This window comes from Amphiura filiformis, chromosome 19 (genome assembly GCF_039555335.1).
Source record: "Amphiura filiformis chromosome 19, Afil_fr2py, whole genome shotgun sequence".
In the NCBI taxonomy this organism is placed as follows: Eukaryota; Metazoa; Echinodermata; class Ophiuroidea; order Amphilepidida; family Amphiuridae; genus Amphiura; species Amphiura filiformis.
This window is the reverse complement of record NC_092646.1, coordinates 50,669,322-50,695,515: the sequence shown is the minus strand read 5'-3', so window position 1 is coordinate 50,695,515 and position 26,194 is coordinate 50,669,322. Positions and strand designations below refer to the sequence as shown.

The 26,194-nt window shown below is 36.2% G+C and overlaps 2 protein-coding genes across 3 annotated transcripts; both read left to right on the top strand.

Moving 5' to 3' along the window:
- The first annotated feature begins 250 nt into the window (after positions 1-250).
- Positions 251-12,369, top strand: LOC140141439 (cytochrome P450 2U1-like). Of its 2 annotated transcripts, XM_072163296.1 has the most exons (4): positions 251-637; positions 2,305-2,598; positions 2,848-3,246; positions 10,424-12,369. In XM_072163296.1, the coding sequence occupies exons 1-4, from the start codon at positions 430-432 to the stop codon at positions 10,603-10,605; spliced, it is 1,083 nt and encodes a 360-aa protein (XP_072019397.1). In that variant the 5' UTR covers positions 251-429; the 3' UTR covers positions 10,606-12,369. The 2 variants fall into 2 exon arrangements, with proteins under 2 accessions (XP_072019397.1, XP_072019396.1); XM_072163295.1 differs by having other exon boundaries at positions 2,305-3,246.
- A 340-nt stretch (positions 12,370-12,709) lies between these two features.
- LOC140140750 (cytochrome P450 2U1-like) lies at positions 12,710-22,359 on the top strand. The gene is made up of 3 exons (XM_072162491.1): positions 12,710-13,073; positions 20,343-21,287; positions 22,082-22,359. The coding sequence occupies exons 1-3, from the start codon at positions 12,713-12,715 to the stop codon at positions 22,261-22,263; spliced, it is 1,488 nt and encodes a 495-aa protein (XP_072018592.1). The 5' UTR covers positions 12,710-12,712; the 3' UTR covers positions 22,264-22,359.
- The last annotated feature ends 3,835 nt before the right edge of the window (positions 22,360-26,194 follow it).

Genomic DNA, 26,194 nt, shown 5'->3' with positions numbered 1-26,194 from the left:
AACATCCATCTTCAAGTGAATGAGCGGCAAATAACAACACATTTTACATGCGTGTTGGTCATATAATGAAAGGCACAAAAACAATAATGAATAATGAATAATGAAAAAGTTACCTCACTTGTTTTTAGAAATTATGTGACGAGAAACTCAAAATCGACTGTTAGTGGCCTTAAATAGTGTACTGCCATTTTGGTTATACATATTGTATAGCATCTAGTAGCACATTTTGTATTAAACTAAACTAGAACAGGATTTCGGTCAAAATTAAGTGTTAAAATGGTACTTAGTAGCTTAATTGATTGGTTGAATGTTAATTCAATCGTATTGGTTGTGTTAGTGATTCTTATGGTTGCGTGGTGGATGCAAAGACCTCGCAATTTACCACCAGGACCATGACGTTTCCCAATCGTGGGTTTCTTTCCTCAATTGATGTGGTATATGTACAAAGGAGAAGAATTGCATATGATAGTGACACGACTTGGACATAAATATGGAAAGATTTACAGCTTTGATTTATTCGGACTGGTTGTTGTGGTTATTAACGACTTCTCTATTATGCAAGAAGGTTTGAATGACCCTGCGCTTAACAACAAGGGATACAACAACGTCCTGCAGTCCGAAATATTGGGTCATCATTGTAAGTATATACAGTCTGTCTCAAAAAGTTCTGGCCAAATTAACCTCATATTTGGTTATTTTAACCAAAAAGTGCCGATTTATTTGTTAGCTTCTCATGCTAATTATCTACGATCGTTTAAGTCGCCATTTTGATAAACCTTATTATAAGTGGTGGGCGATTACAGACACACGAATAATATTATAATTTGATGTCATTATTCTTTATCGCAATTCTTAAAATATACTGCACCGTAATTTCAAATGAAATTGAATTAGCAAATATTATTTGCTCCGAAACATTGGCTCTGAAATTCAAATGTGACATCTCCGAATTTTGTATTGTGATTTAAAAAGATAACTGTCATTCAATGTTTTTTATTTGTTTTTGTTTTGTTCAATTTTTTTGCTGAAATAAGCATTTGCTTGCTTTCTGTTTTTGTTTATTGTTATTCTTTCTGAGTTCAAAAGGGCATTTTGTGATCCACAGCCTCAGCCCCCCCCCCCCTCCACTTTTTTCCAAAAAAAGTTGAGATATTTTTATACCACTGGAAACAACAGTGGCTTATGGAGCAGTGTAATACATTTTATCATGCATCTGATGCATATCTCGCAAACGCAAAACGGAATCAACTGAAAGTTTGGGAATAAGCTTTTTTGTGGATATCTACTGACAAATGTCATAAAAACAGGATGCAAGGTTCACGAAATCATCCTTTAAGTGTCTTTTATCACTTCATGATCATTTAAAAGTTTTTGCTAAGTTCAAAGCAGCTGGTTAACTTTTTGAAACATTACAGCACTTTCAGCTATAAACTTTATAAAACTCACTAAAAATCTAAAGGTTGTGAAACAATATCAAACCTCGACAGACTTTTTTTGATAAATTTTAGTACTTTTTGATGCTAATTGTTTAAATTTGTTCTCTAGAGTAGTTAAAAATAATCGACAGCTGAGCTTATTTCGGACATAATTTGTTTACCCCGCTACAGAATCGGTGACTCTACACAGGAGTCATTTGACTTCCAATATGGAGTCATTTTAGACAAATAGTCCATTTATAGAGTCACCCTGATTCCATTACAGGGTCACTCCAAAAACAGCACAAAATAATGATACGCATACATGTACATCATGGAATAAATTTCCATTATGAATTTCTATAGGTTATTTATTCAGCATTAATACTTTGCTGCAAAAGTTAAATATTCAAAGGCCTACATCTTTCTCTCTAGATCCCTAAAGGGGGCTTATAATAGATTGGGTACCTGTAGTTGTTGAGACCTGTTACTAAATGAAATTGGGATCAGCAATTTTCTCTGGTTTATCCCTGTTTTTCTAAACCATGACCGGCAGGGCCACTGGCGATCTGATATACTAACAACAGCAATAGGTAAACAAGATCAGAATAAAAATAAATCGAGAAGCAAAAAGAAAAAAAAATTCCCAGGCGCCATAACGCCTCGAACTGAACGTCTCATCAGCTCAACAGTCAGGTTAATTACGCCCTTTCTTAACCAATCAGAAACGGAGTTATAAAATTTCATTAGTAGACTGCCTGCTTGTGTGGAGGGAGCGGAACCAAACTGGCTGCTAAGGAGTCAGATCTGAGATATGGTTATGCAATATAATTTTATGTCGAATTGTCTAGAATGACTGTCAAATGTTTGCCTTTTGTCTTTTTAACAGCGCATTCTTACAAACATAACGCCGAACTCAGGAAATTTCTTCTCACAGCTTTTCGAGGTTTGGGTATCGGGAAATGTAACTTTGAAGCCAATACTGTGGAAGAATCTAATGCTCTAGTGGATGAGTTAAACGCCCAAGAAGGAAAGGCGTGTAATCCGCATCATTATTTGGGCAACGCAACCACCAATGTTCTCTTTAAGGTCTTGTTTGGGAAGCGTCATGACTACGATGACGATCAATTTCGCCATCTGCTGGATCTTAATCACAGACTTATGGAACTTCTTGGTGCTGGAGGTTGGTCTGTTTTTCTTCCGTCCTATTTTACAAGCAAACACAGCAAGAAATTGTTAAAGTTTAAAGAAGATATAAACGCCTTTCTCGACAAACTTGTTGATGAACACCGCGAACACGTCGATGCCGAAAACCCAGTTGATTTCGTTGATTTATGTTTGAAGGAAATGGATGAAAAGGCAACACCAGATGACCCTTACTCGTTCCTGCAAAAACGCAATATGAAAGCTGTATTTAATCTCTTATTTTTAGGAGGGGAGTCGGTGTCTGCTACTATAGAATGGTTTTGTCTTTACATGATGGCACATCTGGATATCCAGCAGAAGATTCAGGAAGAAATAGATTCAGTTGTTGGCCAAAATCGGCTTCCGCTGCTTTCCGATCAAAACAACCTGCCATACACCAGGGCCACTCTGTTGGAGATTCATCGCCATGTATCACTGTCACCACTCAGTGATTTCCATGCGGCAGGTAACGAGACATCGCTTTTTGGGTACCGTATTCCGAAAGGTGCCACAATCATTTCAAACCTTTACGCCGTGATGAGAGACCCGATTGCGTTTCCAGACCCAGACCAGTTCAAACCTGAAAGGTTCATTGATGAAAATGGAGAGTATGTTGAAAAAAAGGAAGTTATTCCTTTTGGAGTTGGTAAGTATTGTCGTATATAATTTACAAATACAAGAGCTGTTATGTGTGATTTGCTTCACAGCGACGCCCTTAATTTTTGTTGAATTTATACTTTTTGTATTATACATGTAGTGTGCTAAAACACCATGTGAAAGACTAAGCCTGAATTGCTTTAATTAGGTGAATAGGTGACGTATAAACTGTGTGCCAATCGCTATTCGTCTTAATTGTCTGTTCGTCATAGCTGTGTCATGATCATTATTTGCTTTGCTCGAAATGAAAAGGGAACAGTCAATGTGATAAGTGAAAACTTACATTTAAATTGGAATCTATTCTATATGCAAATCACACGTTATGTCTTTAAAGATGACTCTATACCATACTTAAAAAGCATACATTAATAAAACTGCACTAGTTAACTCTTCTTAATAAGTCCCATTACCAGAAGATGTACTCGTATCAGATTTCTTTATAGCGCCTCAACTTCACAATCATGCCGTGGAGAACAGGAGAAAATGTATCTGTTTTAGTCGAACCGGAAGAGTGCCTCTCCGCCTGAGCTAGTGGTTTTGTGCCTAAATATTGAGAAATGTATTGAAAACAATAAAGACCACAGAGATCCCAAGACTCATTGTAAATCATGGGCATGATTTTTTATGTGAATGGGGAAATAGGAAAAATATCGTTTTGGTCATAACTCAGTAACTGCAATACGTATTATATTTCCTATATTAACCTGCAGAAATAAGCTGTAATACTTGTATATGTGACCAGCTGCAACAAAACCAGGAACAAGTCACCAGTTTGAGTTATAAGCTTTAAAAGATGACATTCCCATAAAAATAAAATGGAATTCTTAATTTCATGGTATTTGACCATGGGACTAGACGGACTTTCAAATCCTTGAAAGTACTTTTTAAAATAACAGTTGAACTGTGATAATTCCTATTCAATCCTGTTTAAGGCAGGAAATTAATTGGCACATAACGCAGATAGCAATGTAGCAAAAATATCCAAGGTATCATTTCAAAATTATCAATTTCTTGGAAAGCATTGATGCTGTGATGTACCCTGTATAATTGTATTTCATGAAATAGGGGAAGTTACCTTTATAATCATGCAATAGTTTGTTTATTATGAATTCATGGGGGAAAACCCAGATGAACATCATTTGTGAAGACTATTTATGTCAAGGTGAAAATCCCCTGAGACAGATTGTGAAATGGACATAATAGTGGGAAAAACCCACAGGAAGTGATGTAATGTTAAAGGCGAAAGTCTATTATTAGAACATTGGGAAAATCCAAGATATGCTACAAAACATCATGTTGGTAGTAATTCTTGGCAGACCTGTATCGATGTGATTGTAATATGTGGTTGGTGTAGTTATCTCTCAAAAAGGGGAGATCAATAATAATTAAGCTGGGTACTCAGAGAGTATTACAAAGTGTGGCCATGGAGGATTCCTACAGTGCTACAAGTTCAGCCTTGACTGAAATTATGATTATTATTTCGGAGCTACGAAAATTGACCAAAGTAAGACATAGAGGGTCTTCTGCGGATTGTGTCGGACTTTATGGAAAAAGTAACAATTATTATCATCTGGATACAGATCTGACAGGCTGCAATAGCCTTTATCATTGAGACAGTTGATAGTGTTGATCTGGGCTAGCTAGCTAATATGCTTACAGTCCATTTCCTTCAAAGAAAGAAAATTGCAAACCAGAAATATTTTATGTTGTCAAAGTACTACTATTTGCCGGTGTTGTCGGAGAAGATCTAAAATGCGTCAAAGACCGTACTTCTTCCAAGAAAGGAAATATATTCTTCTGTCGACTTGCTGAAGTCTGGTATTTTAATTCAACGCAACTGTCAAAATAAGTGGGGACAACTGCATCGCAGTCCTGCTTCCTGAAGATATTGTGTGAAAGGTGGAAATAGCACCAAGTTTGGAGAAAGCAGCGCAAGGAGTTTAGTATAGGAGAACTGCGCAAGGAGTTTAGCATAGGAGAACGGCGCAAGGAGTTTAGTATAGGAGAACTGCGCAAGGAGTTTAGCATAGGAGAACGGCGCAAGGAGTTTAGTATAGGAGAACTGCGCAAGGAGTTATAAACGTGTTTGGAGAACACCGTTTTCGTATAAGGATTTTATACGCAAGGATTTATCAATGCAAGTGTACAAAGGACTTCGCTGATTTTCGCAGTATAAGGATATATTACATCAGTAATCCAGAACATTGCAAGAACTTTATGATCACCAAGAAGAAGAATGCTGGCTAAGTACTAAATAGATAAAAGAGTGATTATATTTGATTATTGTGTATGTGCATTTGTTTCATATATTTTACCAATAATAACGTGCTTTCAATTAAAGACTTAGATTTTGTTAGCTTAATCAAACAGTGTATTTGTTGAATAGATTCATCAGGTTTGTTCAGTAAATAAACATTTTGGATTTTTTGTTTGACAAAACCAAGTGAATACTCACTACAATATTTCGTCCTACTCGTCGGAGGACTTCATCAGGTATGACTGATATGGTCATCTGATCCACTTTCCCGGCAAACAAGTTTGAGTGGTTTCCGGTGTTCCTTAGTCTCTTTTGCAGACTTCAGTAGTGGATCATAGACGTGACTTAAGAGGTATGTGCCCTCCTCTCTGTTTAGGGTCTTGGTGCCCCGTCGCCTTATTTCCATTGCTTCCCGCACTTCTCTAGACCTTTTATCGTGTTCCCGTCCAAGGATCTTAGATTCTTCCCAGTCTATAACGTGGTTTGCCCGTGCAACGTGATCTGAAATTGCTGATTTTGTTTGTTCCATTTCGGATGTCCTTCGTTCAGAGCGGGTGTACTTTTTCTCACCCGCCTTTTTGACTTCTGCCTGGTGTTCAGCTAACCTGGTACCTAACATGCGTGAAGTTTCTCCTACATAACTGAGGTCACAATTTTTGCAACCAATTTCATATATGCAGTTACCGGTTTTTGTTTTTTTCTGTTTGTCTTTTGGATGGACTAAAATTTGCCTGAGGGTGCGGTGGGGTTTCATAGCCGTGTCAACTTTGTGTTTCTTGAGGACTCTTTGGATACGCTCCGAAAGGCCGCTGACGTACGGGATGACCACCATCCCTTGCTCTTTTCCTCAGTGGTCTTACTTTTCTTTGATCTTGATTTTTCAGCATCTTTGTTTTTATTATGCATTTGGTTTTTGACTCTGTCCATCGCCCAATCTGGGTAGCCACAAGTTTTTAAGGCTGCACGTACACGCTCTTCTTCTTGGGTTCTGTCTTCCGTTTCTGTTACTACAGAGTTCATGCGATCGAATAACGTTCTGATCACACCCATTTTTTGGTGGAGAGGATGTTCTGATTTGAAATTAAGGTACTGATCAGTGTGCGTTGGTTTGCGGTACACTAATAGCTTAACTGATCCGTCTGGTTTCCTAACAATGAGTGTATCTAAAAATGGGATTTGGCCATTTTCTCTTCTTCAAAAGTAAATTTTATGCTCTCAGTTTCATCTATGGTGTTCAGATGGTCGGTTAAGTTTTGCACTTGTCCTTCTTTTTACTATCTCTAGCACGTCGTCGACATAGCGCCGCCAATACCGTGGCTTAAACTCTAATGGGGCAGTCGCGATGGCCTGCTGCTCTAGGAATTCCATGAAAAAGTTGGCTATGATGGGGCTAACTGGGCTGCCCATCGCGGCACCAAAGCGTTGCCTATAAATGGTGCCCCGAAATTCAAAGTAGGTTGTTGTTAATATGAATTCAAGCAGCTCCATTATGTCGTCGACTTCAAGTTTTGTGCGCTTCTTAAGATCTTTATCTTCAATCAGTCTTTGTTTAACAATGCCGAGGGCTTCTTTGATAGGTGTATTTGTAAAAAGCGACACTACATCGTGAGAGTTAAAAATTTCATGTTCTTCAATGAAAACTCCACTGAGCTCTTCTGCCAAGTCTTTGGAATTTTTAACATAGTGCTCAGTGTTTCCGATGAGCGGATTGAGTAAGTCGGCTAGCGCTTTGGATGTTTGGTAACCAAGTGAGTCGGTGTAATCTACTATGGGTCTTACTGGATTATCCTGCTTATGAATCTTCGTAGTACAATACAACCGAGGAGTATTGGCCGTGGTGGGGTATAGGAGCCTATACTGCGCATAATCAATTTTCTTTTCCTTTTGAAGTCTCGAGAGGATAGCAATAAGATTGCGTTTGTACTTTGGAGTAGGGTCGGCTTTCAGGGTTTCATATGTCTTTTCATCTTTCAACATTTCATGCACTTTCTCCTCGTACTTGACAAAGTAAATTAGCCCCATCATAGCCAACTTTTTCATGGAATTCCTAGAGCAGCAGGCCATCGCGACTGCCCCATTAGAGTTTAAGCCACGGTATTGGCGGCGCTATGTCGACGACGTGCTAGAGATAGTAAAAAGAAGGACAAGTGCAAAACTTAACCGACCATCTGAACACCATAGATGAAACTGAGAGCATAAAATTTACTTTTGAAGAAGAGAAAATGGCCAAATCCCATTTTTAGATACACTCATTGTTAGGAAACCAGACGGATCAGTTAAGCTATTAGTGTACCGCAAACCAACGCACACTGATCAGTACCTTAATTTCAAATCAGAACATCCTCTCCACCAAAAAATGGGTGTGATCAGAACTCTGTAGTAACAGAAACGGAAGACAGAACCCAAGAAGAAGAGCGTGTACGTGCAGCCTTAAAAACTTGTGGCTACCCAGATTGGGCGATGGACAGAGTCAAAAACCAAATGCATAATAAAAACAAAGATGCTGAAAAATCAAGATCAAAGAAAAGTAAGACCACTGAGGAAAAGAGCAAGGGGATGGTGGTCATCCCGTACGTCAGCGGCCTTTCGGAGCGTATCCAAAGAGTCCTCAAGAAACACAAAGTTGACACGGCTATGAAACCCCACCGCACCCTCAGGCAAATTTTAGTCCATCCAAAAGACAAACGGGAGAAAGCAAAAACCGGTAACTGCATATATGAAATTGGTTGCAAAAATTGTGACCTCAGTTATGTAGGAGAAACTTCACGCATGTTAGGTACCAGGTTAGCTGAACACCAGGCAGAAGTCAAAAAGGCGGGTGAGAAAAAGTACACCCGCTCTGAACGAAGGACATCCGAAATGGGACAAACAAAATCAGCAATTTCAGATCACGTTGCACGGGCAAACCACGTTATAGACTGGGAAGAATCTAAGATCCTTGGACGGGAACACGATAAAAGGTCTAGAGAAGTGCGGGAAGCAATGGAAATAAGGCGACGGGGCACCAAGACCCTAAACAGAGAGGAGGGCACATACCTCTTAAGTCACGTCTATGATCCACTACTGAAGTCTGCAAAAGAGACTAAGGAACACCGGAAACCACTCAAACTTGTTTGCCGGGAAAGTGGATCAGATGACCATATCAGTCATACCTGATGAAGTTCTCCGACGAGTAGGACGAAATATTGTAGTGAGTATTCACTTGGTTTTGTCAAACAAAAAATCCAAAATGTTTATCAGTGTATTTGTGTTGTGTATTAGTGAGATTTCGGGTAAAAGGTGATTTTGGCCTTGAGTCAAGTACGACTCGTAACAACGCTATGTATATAATTTCATATATTATATTATATATCATATACATATTATGTATCATTTAAAGGCTCATTGTCCCGTGCTTACATTTTTATTCAAATCATGAAATCTCCAAAATGCGACTAGTTCCTGGTTTTGACAGAACGGGTCACATATTAGCAAAATTATTAAGTGGGCCACTTTTATTTCTTTTATTTATTAACGACATGCCAAATGATCTAAAACATTCAGTTGTTGACATGTATGCCGATGATACCTTAATTTATATTTGTAGCAAAGATGTTAAGCAAATAGAGAATAACCTAAATGAAGATCTTAATACACCTAAATGAAGATCTTAATTTACCTAGTAAATGGTTAGCCTAGATAATAATCTTATGAAAGCAAATGTGAAGAAAACAACAAAAGTTATGTTACTTGGTACACCTGTTAAAACTAGTAAAATTGATCTGTTAAAGTGTATATGAATAATGTTGAGATTGAAAATGTCACATGTTTTAAAAAACTTGGTGTTCAAATTGATGTTAACTTGAAATAGAAAGAGCAGATCAACAATATTTGTCGTAAAGTGTGTACAAGTCTTGCAGTCATGAGAAGAATTAAGCCGTTTATCCCAAGAAGTTCACTGATTACTATTTACAACACTATGGTTTTACCACATTTTGATTATGCAATTACTATTTGGTGTAGCTGCAGTGTAATAAACTTAAATAAACTTCAAAAACTCCAAATCACGGCAGTGCGAATTATACTAAGTGTACCATACAGAACTCATATAAACGACATGTTACGTACATTAGGCTTCATGAATATAAGAGATCGTATTATTTTCTTAACTGGATGTATGATGTTTACAGTTAAAAATGAAATTGCACCCTCCTACCTCAATGATTTGTTTCGTTCAGTTAATATCATTCATTCTGTTAACACTAGAGGTAGTGTAAATGGCGATCTATATGTTCCAAAGTGCAATACAGATTATGGTAAAAGCTCTTTCCAATACAAAGGTAGCGTATTATGGAATGTTATTTCGAAAGATATTCGTCAAGTCAACTCACTAATGCAATTCAAAAAGAAACTCAAAGAAGACCTGAAATTGTAGCACTACTAATTCTGCAGCTCATATATGTCAAATGTTTTTAAATACTTCGTGTTTCTCTTTCAATTAGTTTAAATTACAAAAACTTGGTTTTCATGCTGTATAATATTTATATAATGTATTTTAATGCTGTGTAATATAATGTATTTATGTAAGCTCAATTTTTTATGGTTTTTAATAAAGTATATTCTACGTGTATTCAATGCTTTTATATGTTTGTCTTAGGGTCCTACTGAAAATCAACATTGTAATATTTGTTGAGTAGGTTACCCTGTTTAAATATGGTTAATAAATAAATAAATAAATATTAAAACTATAACGAAAAATATCTCAAACTCGCCTTAAAACGGAATTTTGCTGCAATTTGTTGATTATCACAAAATATTAAAAATTATATTGATGAATTTATGACTATTCTCACAACAAAAATTATGTTTACCTATCAAAAGGTAATGTTTAATGTATGTGTGTTTTGTGTTTTATCGTTTCCTTTACCAGGTCGTCGCATTTGTCCAGGGGAGAACATTGCCAAAATGGAGCTGTTTGTCTTTTTCACCCATCTCCTACACCGATTTTCACTTGTTAAACCAGAAGATATACCACCTATAACATTTGAAGGAATATACGGGGCTACTTTTGCACCAAAGCCATTCACTACTATATTTCTTCCCAGAAATTAAGTTACCGAGTTATATAGCAACAGGCTGCAATGTGACTTTTGCTCAGTTAAAGATTAAGATCAATATGCTGATTATGCCCCGGGATCTTGCCGGGGCAAAAAAAATGTTTTTTGCCGAATTTGCATGCATACAGCGAAAAAAGAATAAAACAGAAAATCTGGGTTGGTCGGGCAAGTAATTGCTTTATCCACAAATCTTCTATTAGGAAAGATCAGGAAAACTAATTTGGCAGTAATAAGGTCGTTACAACCCCCTGTTAATTAAAGAAGATGTATTGGATTTGATATTGAGGATGAGTTTCACTGCCTGGAAAATCACTGGTTTAAAAAACCAATTGCTGAAAGTAAAACAGAACACGAATCACTCAGTATGCCTACATGTAGATTTGTAGTACGCAATATTTCATTATAATATCGAAATTAATAACATATTCTTATATTTTTCATAAATCGACTATAGTCATATTGCCATAGTCCAATGCTATATGTGTTTTAGGGACTGTTTATTATCAATATCGGCAGGGGCCGGGTGAAATGTAAGGGTTTGTGTGCGATTTTAACAAACAGGGGGTGGTTATGTGATTTTATTTTTCCTGATTGGTGGTGGGGGTCATGTGACATTTAATAGTCACTCACTAAACTTCAAGAATTTTTTCTACCCCATCCCCAATGTCAAACAAGAAATCTACGCCACTGCCACATGCCACTGACATACACAACCCACTCACTCCTCGCCACATGGCCACCTCACTTGCAAGGGCACACCTATACATTATCTTAAAGGGCATATATATTGCTCGGACAACATGATATCATTGGCAAGCTAATATTATGAGGACAATGAAAATGACTACTTTTTTTTGAGAAACTAAGTCGTTTAAAATTAATATTCCGCAAAAACACTGTAAGCGGTGAGTTCTTTCGAATGAGACAGATTTGACCAGAAAAAAATTGCGATGTCATGAAATGAAGTGTGCCAGTTTTGAGAGAATGGACTGTTAACACTCTCAATGCACAGAACGTATACTGTTTTTGTTATAAGAAAAAAACTCTGAATTAAGTATTACGAATGTAATGGCTTTTACACATATGAATAAAATCAGGCCGCTTCTTTATTATATATTAGTAAATTGTGATATTACAATTCATATGTATATCAACATGATAAGAAATATTTGGACTAATAAATAAAAATATATTTTAGATCAATATGTTACCGTAAGAGCTTAGAATTTGAGCGTGACACATCTCAAATACCTATGGACACATCAATATTGTATTTATTATGTAACTAAACAATTTCAGTGGGCCGGGAGCTAACCTTTTGTTGTCCATTCCCAATTTGAAGGTCGTGCATTTATACATGAATGAACATGAATAGAGCTCTAGGGCTCATGTGTTATGTAATACTCGTAAACATAATTATAGTGTCCTCTTCATTTATTTATATCATCAGCCGCTTCGAACGGGGGGGGGGACCAGTACGAGCCCGCATTTTACCAACACAATTTCTCTTTTTTTTCAGGAGAAATACGAACACAAAAATAGCACCGAGTGTCAACTTGTAATGTAATAATTATTCTCTTCGAACGAGAAAAAATTTGTTTTGCAATAGATAGACTCTTTAACAAAAGTTTGGTAGTGACGTAGATGCACATTTCATTGCATATTGTGGATGTTCTCGGAGGATAACATTTTATTGTCTTGTCATACACAATATCGTGGTAACATTGGCTAACCTTAAACCTATTGGTGAAAAAAGTGGCCTTTTGCATGATACCAAAATCACACCAATTTTCGTTAATATTTGAACTTACGATCTGAACATACTCTTCTAGAGTTAATCGGAGTTCCCATTTATAATAAACGGTCCCTTAATACTGTGTGTCACTCAAAAGCCAGTTTTAGGTGGTCTTTGTACTTTGTACTAAGAGTGTGCCTATGATAAAGATGTACTAACTCGTCGGCCGTATTACATAGACATAGTACGATTTCAAACTAAATATCACAAAAGTTTTCAGAGTACTTTTACGTAGGTGTAGTTGGCCTGTACTCATAGTTGACACATACAATTTTGTATGAACTTGCTTGATCAAGATGTGTTCAAAATGGCACCTAGTAGTTTAATCGATTGGTTGACTGTCAAATCAATCGTATTACTTGTGTTGGTGTTTCTTATGGTTGCTAGGTGGATGCAAAGACCACGCAATTTGCCACCAGGACCATGGCGTTTCCCAATCGTGGGTTTCTTTCCACAATTGATGTGGTATTTGTACAAAGGAGAAGAATTGCATATGATAGTGACACGACTTGGACACAAATATGGACAGATTTACAGCTTTGATTTATTCGGACTGGTTGTTGTGGTTATCAACGATTTTTCTATTATGCAACAAGGCTTGAATGACCCAGCGCTGAACAACAAGGGATACAACAACGCCTTAGAATCCGAAATTTTCGGCAGTTACGGTAAGTGCATAGAGCATGTTGCTACAGGGTGTCCCTGAAAGAACTGTATCAGGACGGAAACATTAATTTGGGGGTATTTAAATACCTGAACCAACCAAAACTAAATGTTGACGTGCTTAACACACAATTGTCACACACTTTGACATTTGACCCCTCCGTTCTTACATTATAAAAAATTTATGGCGACAACACCTTATTTCCAATCCGTTCCACGGAGTAGAATACCAATCAATGATATACAGACGCCTCACGCGTAGTTATTGACATCCCTATTGATTTATGGTTGAATCCATGGTCACTTCAAATCATCTCCAAGTGACATGGTTATGGAATGTTCTCCGAATTAAAGCCAAGTGACTTGGGGATGATTTAAAGTGACCTCCACTTGAAATGAGTCTGGTAAATCCTAGTGCTGATGTGAAATGCGACACATGTAGCAGCCGACAAGTGCATCCTGATATGGATGTACACATATTTCAAGAAGGGAGTGGTCAAAATTCAAAATGTATCTGATAGCTGATTTATTCCTCAACCACGTCATTTACATCAACGAAACAGTTCTTTCAGGGATCCCGATGCTCGACATTTCAGTGCAGGTCTCATTATCCGGGCGTGGCATTTAAATTATTTACCAGACAGAAGAATATCATTCCCTTGGAGAGGATGAGTACTTTCGTGTAATAGAAATCTCCTTTGTTATTGTTGGATTAATAGCACATGATTGGCTATACAAAATGACTGCTTCACAGGTACATTTCTTTGAAGTCATGTCGACTACCAACAAATCCGAAAGCCTACAGCAACTTTCTTAACAAAATCTGCCGCTAAGACATATTTTCATAATGTTTATATACTAAAAAACCCGGAAAGAAAAAAAACAAGGTACACCAACTTGACGTGGGGAAAACAGGTAAAATACAGACTGGACGGTAGCAACAACATGAATCAATGGTAATACAACAGTGCACTAGAACAAGTGATGAAAATCACTGTGCACAAACACATAGACGATAAATCACACAACCAATGCAGGCACAAAACAGGCAAAGTTCGATGGCCAAAAATTGCCAATTCTAAAGCCCACATAAGTGTCAGGAAAACAGTATAAATGTACACTAGAAGTGATGAAATCACTGTGTACGAAGCAGACAAACAAAACCAAAGAAACAAAAAAAAAACAACAACAGTAGACGTTTCGAGCGGATAAACTGCTCTCTTCAGGGACAGACAACAAAATATAAAAGTATTTACATTTGCTCTGAGCTTGCTGTCTTGTTTGCTACTGAGTTCTATTTGAACTTCTGTTTCTTTTTTTGTTTCGATTTTACATAATTAAATTTCTTCTAATCTTATTTTTTATTGAATAATCATCTAAAACTTATTATTCACCATTTACTGTTGAACGAATTTCAAAAGTGGATGTCAACAATAGATTTCTATTTGGGAAATCACTGGGAAGATTTGCGCTTTATATGCTTTATATACAAAAATGATAATTTCTCTATTTTAACCCCAATATTGACGTCTCTTGTCAAATACAAATCATTAATTTTTACACGAATATAAAATAAGTCAGAAAAAAATCCTCAAAATATCCGCAAATACGCCTTTAACCCTAACGTCAGTCGGAGTTGCCCTTTCTGCGTAATATGTTGCGTGACTTTAAATAATTATGGAAAGAGAGGGAGATGTGTCATTTTCTTATATGCTCATATTACACTGAAAAAATCTAAGACCTGATTTTGCATTGGCCACTCAAGAGTAGACTTCGGTTGTATATATAAATGCGCTTTTATAAAGGCGCACGTGACCAGATGGCCAGCGCCATATTTGCATTACATCACTGTCAATCACTGAAATGGCGACCATTGAAGGATTGGCTACAGTTGTGACCTTGTTTCGTGGCTAGCACTGGCAAGGAACATTGGCTGGAGGTTCGATGCTATAAATTTGCAAGGATAAATCATGGATATCAAAGGATCATGATTATTGCACAGCACCCCCATGTACAAACATAACTAATGTTTATTTATTTATTTTTATTTATTTATTTATTTATTTATTTATTTATTTATTTATTTATTTATTTATTTATTTATTTATTTATTTATTTATTTATTTATTTATTTATTTATGCGACGAAAAACGAAAACCCTGTTCTATTTTGTCCAAATGAATGCTGACCCCAAATTTCGGAAATTTCAGGACAATTTTTTTTTGTATTTTCTCAAATTGAAATTTATTTACAGATTTTTGTGATTTTTTGGGTTATTTAAATTTTTTTTTTAAATACCAACCGACCGACCCTACTTGAAAGGTCCGTTCGCCCATAGAACAGGGTTTCTCTCTTTCTCGCCTTACTTATAATTTTATAAATATTATTTCCCCCCCCCCCCCCAAAACCACCCCTCCCCTTTTACACTCATAAATTAATTGTTTTTTTTTGCTAACTTTCCCCTTCCGTGTAAAGTAAAACTTTATAAGCCGGTTGAATCAAACTGAACAAAATTGACGTATACAATTACAATATACCATGACAATAATGTGTATGACGAGATCTAACTTACTAGCCGAATAAACCTCAAACCATGCATCACATACGTGATTGTACGTCATATTGTCATATAACGTATGAGCGTGATGTATAGTATACGAGTCTTTTTAGATCATGCATACATGTACATGCAGTCATCTACGTGTTTATACTCTAAATTGTACGTCAAAGGGTGACAAAGGGTGTACAGATTACCGATTTAGCATGGGGGACACAAAAAGGTGCTTAAAAACACATTTTGAATTTGTTTTTGTCCATTTGCGAGCGAATGAGTAAATTAGAATTGAGGAGGTCGGGCGGGGACATCTAGCCTATTAGTTTGAGAGGGTCATTATACCGAAAAGGGCTAAAGTTATAGTTTCCTCAATTTACGTTATAATTAGAGTTAAAATTAGGGTCAGAGTTATGTTCATTGGCGGCGCTACGGGGGGGGATACTTATCTTGACTCCCAAATAAATAAATCCATGACCCCTTCCTTCCGAAGAAAATGACAGCCCCCTAAGTTCCCTACGTGCAAACATTATCAAATAACATCATCGGCAGCTACCCAGTTCTGACCTTAATGCCAGTAAGAATCAAATTTCGTCATCAATATGGCCAATTGCCACGCCCATTTAGCACGGAAATAATGAAATATAACTTTTTTAATCAGCTATATCTAGCTTTTCCGTCATAATTTTTTTTCCGTAATGGAAAATCCAAATAAAGAGTTTATGTTTCGGGTCAAATTATTTTGCCTTTTGCAATCAATGCTTGTAACCTATCATTTTCGCCTATACTTTTGCGTGTGGAATTTGTGCACATCCGGGTACCTTACATCGTTGAACACGTCTGATTTGTCCGATTTTATGTCACATGTCAAATTCAATCCATCTTATTTTGATAGCACTTTAAACCCGAATTCATCAACATCCGATCAATCATGTAATATTGACAACACCATGATTACTGATTGCAATTACTTCGACATTGAGCTTTTCAACTCAACTGACTTCAACAACACTGAAATTTCTCTTTTCCACCTCAATGCATTAAGCCTTAATAAACGTGCCAATGATGTACCAAACTATCTTTCAGCTATTGATCATCAGTTTGATATATACGCATTCACCGAAACATGGTTTAGGTCATCTGAGGACGCGGATCTCATCGATCTCAATGATTATTCAAACGAAAATTGCATCAGGCCAGGAGGAAGAACTGGCGGAGGGGCGTCTCTTTTCATTCATCCTAAATTCCATTATCGTATTAGACATGATTTAAAAATTGATTGCCCTGATTGTGATTCAATATTTATTGAAATTACCAACAACTCCCATAACACCATCGTAGGAGTAGTTTACAAACCTGATACAGTTGTTATGAATGACTTTATTATGCAATTAGACAATACACTGAACATCGTCACTAAAGAGAAAAACCCCTGTTACATCACTGGTGATTTCAACATTGATCTCCTCAAATATGATTCTAGGCCTGAAGTAAATACTTTTGTCCATCTTTTTTACTCGTACCAATTCATCCCATGTATAGATAGGCCTACACGTATTAAAACAAATAAAATGGAATCACCAGTGTTTCCCTCATTGATAACATTTTCACCAATAACATATCACAAGTAACTAAGTCTGGTATTTTTGTTACCGACCTCTCTGACGACTTTCCAATATTTTCCCTCGTTAATAGGAATTCACGTCATAACACATCCAAGAAAACATCATTTAAAAAGTCACGTCAAATGAAACCAGATAACATCAGAGGTTTTAAAAGTGCTCTTGCACTTGTGGATTGGTCATTCATTACAAACAACAATGACACAGAAAGTGCTTATAATGATTTCAATAAACAAATTAACCACCTTGTTTGATATTCATTGTCCAATCAAAATAACTAAATTATCTAAAGAAAAATCACCTCGGAAACCATGGATTACAAGTGGCCTAATAAAATCGATTAAAACTAAAGACAGACTCTATAAAAAATATATCTCTAAGCCCACTGTGGAGAATAAATTGAAATATAATAAATATAGAAACTACTTAAACTCACTGCTTCGTACCTCAAAGAAACTGCACGTCACATCCGAAATTGAATTTCACAGTCATAACATGAAAAAAATGTGGCAAACTCTAAATAAACTCTTAGGTAGGAATAAAAAAACGAAATGTCCTGATTTCTTTACTGATACCGTTAACGGTCATAAAGTCACTAATAATAAAGACATTGCATTGAAATTTAATGAATTTTTCACAAATATTGGACCATTATTGGCAGAAAAAATTCCGGAACCCGATAATAATTCCCCGTCAACCTTCAATGACTTTTCAAACAACAAAAGCCTCTTCCTTTCTCCAACATCAATTGAGGAAATTATCAAGCTCTCTTCCAAAATCAACATCACCTATAGCTCTGGTGTAGACGGAATAAGCTCCAATCTTCTAAAATCAATCATCTTCGAAATAAGTATTCCTCTCACCCACATCTTCAATTCATCTTTATCATCCGGTATTGTACCCTCAAAACTAAAAAATGCTAAAGTTACACCCATTTTTAAAGCAGACGATTGTCACAATTTTTCTAATTATAGGCCTATATCAATTCTACCATCAATATCAAAACTTCTTGAAAAAGTTATTTATAATCGTATTTTAAATTTTATTTCACTTCATGATATTCTAAGTCCTCATCAGTTTGGTTTCCGGCCACACAGATCCACATAATATATATGGCCATTAATGAGCTTTATTGCAAAATTGCAGAAAACCTTGATAAAAAGCATCATGTTGCAGGCATTTTTCTTGACCTCAGTAAGGCATTCGATACCTTAAACCACAACATCCTCTTGAACAAACTCGATCATTATGGTATCAGAGGTCTGGCCAATACATGGATTCGAAATTATCTCAGTGATAGGAAACAATGTGTGGTATTTAATGAAGCAGTTTCTCCTCTCACGAATATCACCTGCGGAGTTCCACAGGGTCAATTCTTGGTCCCTCCTCTTCTTATTATATATTAATGACCTTCCCCTGTGTTCCAAAATCCCACATTTTATCCTTTTCGCAGATGATACCAACATACTTTTTTCGCATGAAGATCACCATCACCTCGAATCAATCATTAATGCTGAGCTTATTTTAATATCAAATTGGTTTAAATTAAATAAACTTTCACTAAACATTAAAAAAACTAATTATATGCTTTTTAAAAATAAATACAATAATAAATCTGAAATCAATATAAAAGTACTAATAGATAATACAGAATTAAATCTGGTTCATACTACCACATTTCTAGGCCTACTTATTGATGATAACCTCAGCTGGAAATCACACACTACACACATCACTAAAATTGTGTCAAAATATAATGGTATTATACGTAAAGTCCGCCCTTTTCTACCAGAGGCCTCTTTGCAAACCTTATATAATACACTTGTGCTTCCCTATTTAACTTACTGTGCAATTGTCTGGGCAGATAAAAACAACGCCAATCTGGATTCTCTTTTCTCCTACAAAAACGAGTTGTTAGGACGTGCACAAATTCTTTGTGGCTCGCCCACACTGACCCACTTTTCCACCAATTAAATGCCCTTAAGATCCATGACATATTCAAATTTCAAACAGCATTTTTTATGCATAAATTTCATTACAAAATGCTACCAAATGACCTCTACGACAACTTCTTTACTACTAATGACGACATCCATACACACGATACCAGACATTCTAAAGACTTTCACATCCAATTATTTAATACGGTTTTTGCTAGCAACACCATCAAAACACATGGTGCTCTCCTCTGGAATGATCTTGACCAATCCCTTAAACTCACCCCGTCTCCTACCGTATTTAAAAAAACATTCATACAAAACCTCAGCAATGGATATTTACATGATGATGTTTAAAGTGCTTTCTCCTGCATGATGGATTTACATGCGCTGCTTTAGTTCGCATTTTATGCTTCATTGAATTTTCGGACTTTATGTTGTCTGTCTATGGCATTCATAGAATTTGTAACCTCATAAATATCGAATATTGTATTTAAGCTATAGACTTGTCTGTAACCTTCAAATGGGTGCCACAACTTTGCACGCTTTGCGTTTCTGTGGCATCCACATCTCTCATACCACATGTCACGCGCGCATTTATAAATGCGCATTTATATATGTACCCGAAGTCCACTGCTAAAACAAATAGTATATGCACTTGTCATTGGGTTATAATTCATTAATTTCTCCACGCGGGTTTTAATTCAAAACTTTCAGAATTGTTAATTTTCACGAACTTATTTGGAATCTGGATAAAAGTGCATCAAAATGAGTACAAACAAACGTAGTATTGGTTCGGTGGTTTTTAAGATAGCTCTTGATATTTCGAGATGGTCATATCTCAAAAAATTTGACTTTTTATGTTGAAGCCTATGGCCAACACACTCGCTTTATACCAAACCCCAATGTACATGTAGCTCAACTCCGGGACCTAACTACATAATAAATTTAAAAACCTACAAACAAAAAAAATGTCAACAACAACATCAATATTTCCGTTTTATGTCAGTGAGCTTCAGTACCTATTACATGATATGTTATCATACCAACTTGCCAACGCCCAATAATTGTGTAAGTTGTCTCCACATTAAATGACATAATAGCAAGTCGAATTGTCTAGAATAACTGTCAAACGTTTGTCTTTTATTTTTGTCTTTTTAACAGTGCATTCTTACAAACACAACGCTGAACTAAGGAAATTTCTTCTCACCGCTTTTCGAGGTTTGGGTATCGGGAAACGTAGCTTTGAAGCCGATATTATTGAAGAATCTAAGGCTCTGTTGGATGATTTAAACGCCCAAGAGGGAAAGGCTTGTAATCCACATCACTATTTGGGAAACACAACCGCCAACGTTCTCTTTAACATCTTGTTTGGGAAGCGACATGATTGCGATGATGATAGATTTCGCCATCTGCTCGATCTTAATCACAGACTTATAGAACTTCTTGGAGCTGGAGGTTGGTCCGTCCTGCTTCCCTTCTATTTTCCAAGCAAAGACAGCAAGGAATTGTTAAAGCTTCACAAAGATATAACCGTCTTTCTTGACAGACGTATTGATGAACACCGCGAACACTTCGATGCCGAAAACCCAGTTGATTTCATTGATTTATGTTTGAAGGAAATGGATGAAAAGCCAACACCAAATGACCCTTACTCGTACCTGCACGAATACAATATGAAAGGTGTATTGTATCTCTTGTTTATGGTAGGGAGTGATCCGGTGTCCACTACCTTAGAATGGTGTTGCTTATACATGATGGCACACCCTGAAGTTCAGCAGAAGGTTCATGAAGAAATAGATTCAGTTGTTGGCCGCAATCGGTTTCCGCAGCTTTCCGATCAAAACAACTTGCCATACACCAGAGCTACTCTGTTGGAGATTCAACGCCATGTAACACTTTTGCCACTCAATGATTTCCATGCGGCTGGTAACGAGACATCGCTTTCTGAGTACCGTATTCCGAAAGGTGCCCTGATCATTTCAAACCTTTACGCCGTGATGAGAGACCCGATTGCGTTTCCAGAACCAGACCAGTTCAAACCAGAAAGGTTCATTAATGAAAATGGAGAGTATGTTGAAAAAAGGGAAGTTATTCCTTTTGCAGTTGGTAAGTAATAAGTATTTTCGGATATATTTTACAAATACAAGTGGCTTCCTTGACTAATTTCCTATAAGATCAATGTATATATTACATTGCTGAAACAAACTCTTAAGGGGGTACTACACCCATGTGGTAAATTTGTGAGCGGTTCAGTATATATGATAGGAAACGAGGTACATCCTAGCGGTACCTTATTTCTGTTCATAAATAACAAACCGCTTGTCTTGAGTCACTGAAATTCCAGTGTAGTAATTGGATTCCTTGCCCCTATAATATACATAACTTTTGTTACCACTGTGTTATCAGTTTTTGAGAAAAATGCAAAAATAGACACAAATTTATCGAGGGGTGTAGTACCCCCTTAAGCAAAACTACCAAAACTTGACAATTTTGGCCTGAAGGTTTCGACTCGCCTTAAAATGGTACCTTGTTGTTTGATAGGTTTGATTATCAAAAGATATTAATAATTATATTTACCCATCAACAGGTTTAACATACCGTAGAATTCCGTCTAGAAGCACATATGCCTCTAAACGAGGGTTTTTTTAACGAAAGATATGAAAGGCCAATACCCTTCTCAAAAACATTGCAATAGATTGGTGTTACAAATATACATGTTTGTACAGCCGCCTTTATCAGGTATATAGTTGTTCAAACTCCAAATAACGTTTTTGTTGAGAGTGTCTGCCTCTTGTCTCTTGTGTCAAAAAAACCTCGTTTAGAGGCATATATATGCTTGTAGACGGAATTGTACGGTATTTAATTACTGATGTTGTGTGCTTTTTCGTTTCTTTTACCAGGTCGTCGTATGTGTCCAGGGGATAATATTGCCAAAATGGAGCTGTTTGTATTTTTCACTCATCTCCTTCATCGATTTTCTCTGGTCAAACCAGACGATGCGCCACCTATAACCTTTGAAGGAACATACGGGACTACTTTTGCACCAAAGCCATTCACGACTGTATTTCTTCCCAAAAATTGAATTACCGAGCAACTATAGAAACAGGCTGCAAAATGGCTTTTGCTCAATTCGCATCAACATGATCAAGATGTTGATCATGCCGGAACAAAAATGTACTCGTACAAAAATGTTACTAAAGGACCGATCAATATTTACGCCAGGTGGGCGTGGGAGTTATAAAGGGGAATCAGAACTTTGGTGGAATTTTAACTTAAACCACGACGAGGGGGATGTTAGTTTTAAATGAACCCCACTGTTGACGGTTGCCCTCGTGCGTTAAGATACTTTTAAGATACGGACTTGAAACTTAACAGAAAATTACAAGAAGGATGAATAAATACTATCCGGAAAAAATTACAGTGTTTTGTTGTACTATCTGGTTGTTATAATGGATCAATCTTATTTAATCTATATTAATAAGTTGAATAATATAATAAAACACAATAATATATGCATAGGTTAAATTAATACACGCAAGCACACGTTGTGAATAGGGAAGACGTCACTTCCATCTAAGACTGATCAGGTGTGGAATAATCGCAACGTCATATAATTTTGTCAAAACCAGAACAAAATAAATGTTCTTCTAAGACCTATCCAAACCAAAGATATGCTTTGCAATTGTTTTATTTACCCAGGAAGGGTGGTATAATTTGATCATCACACTTTTACCATCCCGATGGTTTAATCAGCTGTACCAATTGAAGTGATGTGCTTGGCCACCTTAACATTAATCTTAAGAGAATAGAGGTCAGCTACGACTTAGAGGTGAAGTGACTTAAAATGAATCATTTATCAATTCCAAGGTTGTGCAGGAAAATGATGTACCATCGTCGTTCTCTACTAGATTTGAAATAATCATATCGTTATTACTAAATAGAGCGAATATAGTGATCTGAGAAAAAAATTTGGTGAATACAATTGTCAACTAGACTTAGTCACTCATTGAAGAGACATTTAAATTTTTTAAACACTTAATTGATTTATTTGAAATTGTTATATTTCTGCATATGTTTGATATTGAATTACACGACATTGACTGAGAATTTGGTAATGTGTTAATCACAATAATAATACTTTGGCTGAATTTTCAATTTGATTGAGGAATTTCAAAATAGATCATTGTATTATTTTAAAATAAATTATTAAAATATTATTTTCGGTTATCACTTCTGAAATTAATTGCTTTTTGAGACAGTAGATGGGAACCTTTCGTATAAGTGTGTAGTTATTGACTTATCTGAAAAATTTATTTGGGAAATAATACTAATGTTTGATTTTATGGTTGGCTCTAATCAATCATTTCAAATTGTGAAAAACAAACAAACTTGTATGTATGTAATTTAAGGTGTAATGTAAACGTAATTACAACAAGAACCTAATTAAAGGGGGGGGGGGTAACCCTATCGGTTTAGGGTATGGATTGTCTTCAAACCTACATACAATTTCAAATATCGTCCCCTTGATGCATCTATGTGAGAAAAACGAGAACATTATCAGCGTAAAAGTGAATAATTAGCACAATTATCAAACCAATACGTTGAATGAATTGCATTATGGTCCGGCATCCAGAAACAACACTCCCGTCGAGTGCTTTGCCATACCACTACGCTCATTTTTCTTGTGACAAAATATCTCATTCTTTTTATTTTAATTTGACCCTGATATATTTCTTTTTAATTTTGTATATTTTCATCATGTACATTTTACACTTTTATTTTATTTTATGGTTTGTTTTAATGAAAATAATGATTTTTTAAATTTTATTTCTTATTAATTAATTAATTTATTTATTTTGTAGTGGGGGCATTTTTTCTCATATTTTTTTTTTCATATTCCTCGTATCATACTTGACAAGATAAGGTCTTGTTTTTTATTTATTTCGTCCCTTATATATTTCTTTATTTTTGTTTTAAGCGTTTATTATTATAGCGCCTCATTATTTCGGACCTATTTCCGTTCGTGCGAAATGGTATGGGAGTAAAACGGCTCTTATTCACGGGTTCATTTTTTCCTACCCAGAATGTCGAAGGTGGGATACCACTAGCCTGCATGCATCTGTTTTTTCATGATTTCTCCGGAAGTACATCGAATTGGATCGTCAAATTTCAGGATGGTAATGAGAAACATATAATCTATTAAATGATTACAAAAAGTCAACAACACTGAGAAAAATCGGGGGGATGATGCTGTCGATCGGGTTACGGATCTTTAATGACATAATCAATTAAAAAATAATTCCCTCCTTCGTGTGTAGAGTACTAGCTGTTTACAATGTTCGGACGTGACACAACAAGACATCAAAATTTAATTTGAGGCTAGAAACCATATTGCACTCGCTTAAAGCCATAATGTACGATCTTATAATATGAAATTGGTTAATATTTTCAAACCTGATTTTTTTTGGGCATATTTGTAATGTTTACACATGTCCCAACTTGCACCTTAATGGAATCAGCCAAATGTGTTGTCTTTGTAGGTCAACAGAGCAAGTTCGACATATTTTCATAATTTAAAAATTTTGATAATATGTCCTCCCATAGAGCTGCATGTTAAATGGCTAACATAACCAGTGGGGTTTCTTTCACTTTACCTTGTTATTTCAACTTAAAATAAATAGCAATATTTTGAATAAAGAATACTAAAATTTGACGGAAAATGGAAAGGCTTAAGGAAGAAAACAGAGTCAATCACGACGGGCGATCGCATCCAAAATGTTGCTAAAATTGCACTTCGGCAATATTTTCATGATTTTTGACTGTTCAAAATAGGCAGTCGTTACTCAAAAGGTAATGTGTCCTCGGTAGTAAAAACGTTTAAATAATGGGTTCGGCTGCGCCTCACCCATTTTTTACGTTTTTACTGCCTCGAACACAGTATTTTCGTGTGAAGGATAATGCATTACCCTTTTTATTTCTTAAATAGCGAACTTGAACTTAACGTACTAAACTGAACTGAGAACTACATTTGAATACAATTGTCAGACATTTGAATTTTGTTAATTAACACTTAATTCATTCATTTGCTCCCTGGCTACGCCACTGTGTATAAATAATACCATTATTTTGTCTATAGCCAGAATAGCAGTTTATTAAATTGGCATCATCAAATAAAAGTATGTTCCTCGTTTTAATTTCCCTTGTAGCAATCCAAGGGATTTGGTCAATAGGTCATTCACGGTATAAGGGGCGCACCATTAGATTTCCAGGGGGTGGCGTGGGAGTTTTTTGAGAAAAAAAACTTCACCCACTAGTGAGCAACAACAACAAAAATCCTGCCAAAAGTAGCGAAAAAAAATTCCACTTGACCCAAACTCCCATGCCCCCCCCTGAAAATGGTGCGTCCCTAACTGCCACTGGCTGCATGTAATCTGACGCCGTGAGCTCATGCAGAGCTGGGCAACCAAGACTTTTTCGTAAAAAGTTACTAATGGGTGTTTTTTTCCAGCAAAACGGGGTATAATAAAAACAACCCGTGGTAATAATAAATCTTATATCACAAGAAAGCTGGGAATCTCTATATTTAGAATCTGTTCACCAGAAAGTTAACAACAGTTCTGGAGTATTTATTTTGGATCTAGTAAATTTTCATGCTAAGATTTTGCTGCATTATGACCCCTTTTCCATTGAAAAGTTGGAAAGGGTACTAAAATAAAATGAAAAAACGGGCACGGAATGTTAATTCAAAATGTGGTATTGTCAAGAAGCAGAAAATATTTTCACCAGAAGTTTGTATCTTTGATCGTTTTATGTTCAGAGAAGTTGACTATAAATGTTGTGAGATTATCTGTGTTGTACCGTGCGCGTATAGTTTGTGGTGAGCAGATGACCAGAACTTTTTATATTGCTGAACTTAAATACCTATAAGTGTTCGTCAAAACTGAAATGAACTTGTAATGTACCAGTTTTGAGAGTGAAAGGGGCGGTAACAAATATGGCTCTTCAAAGTGGTA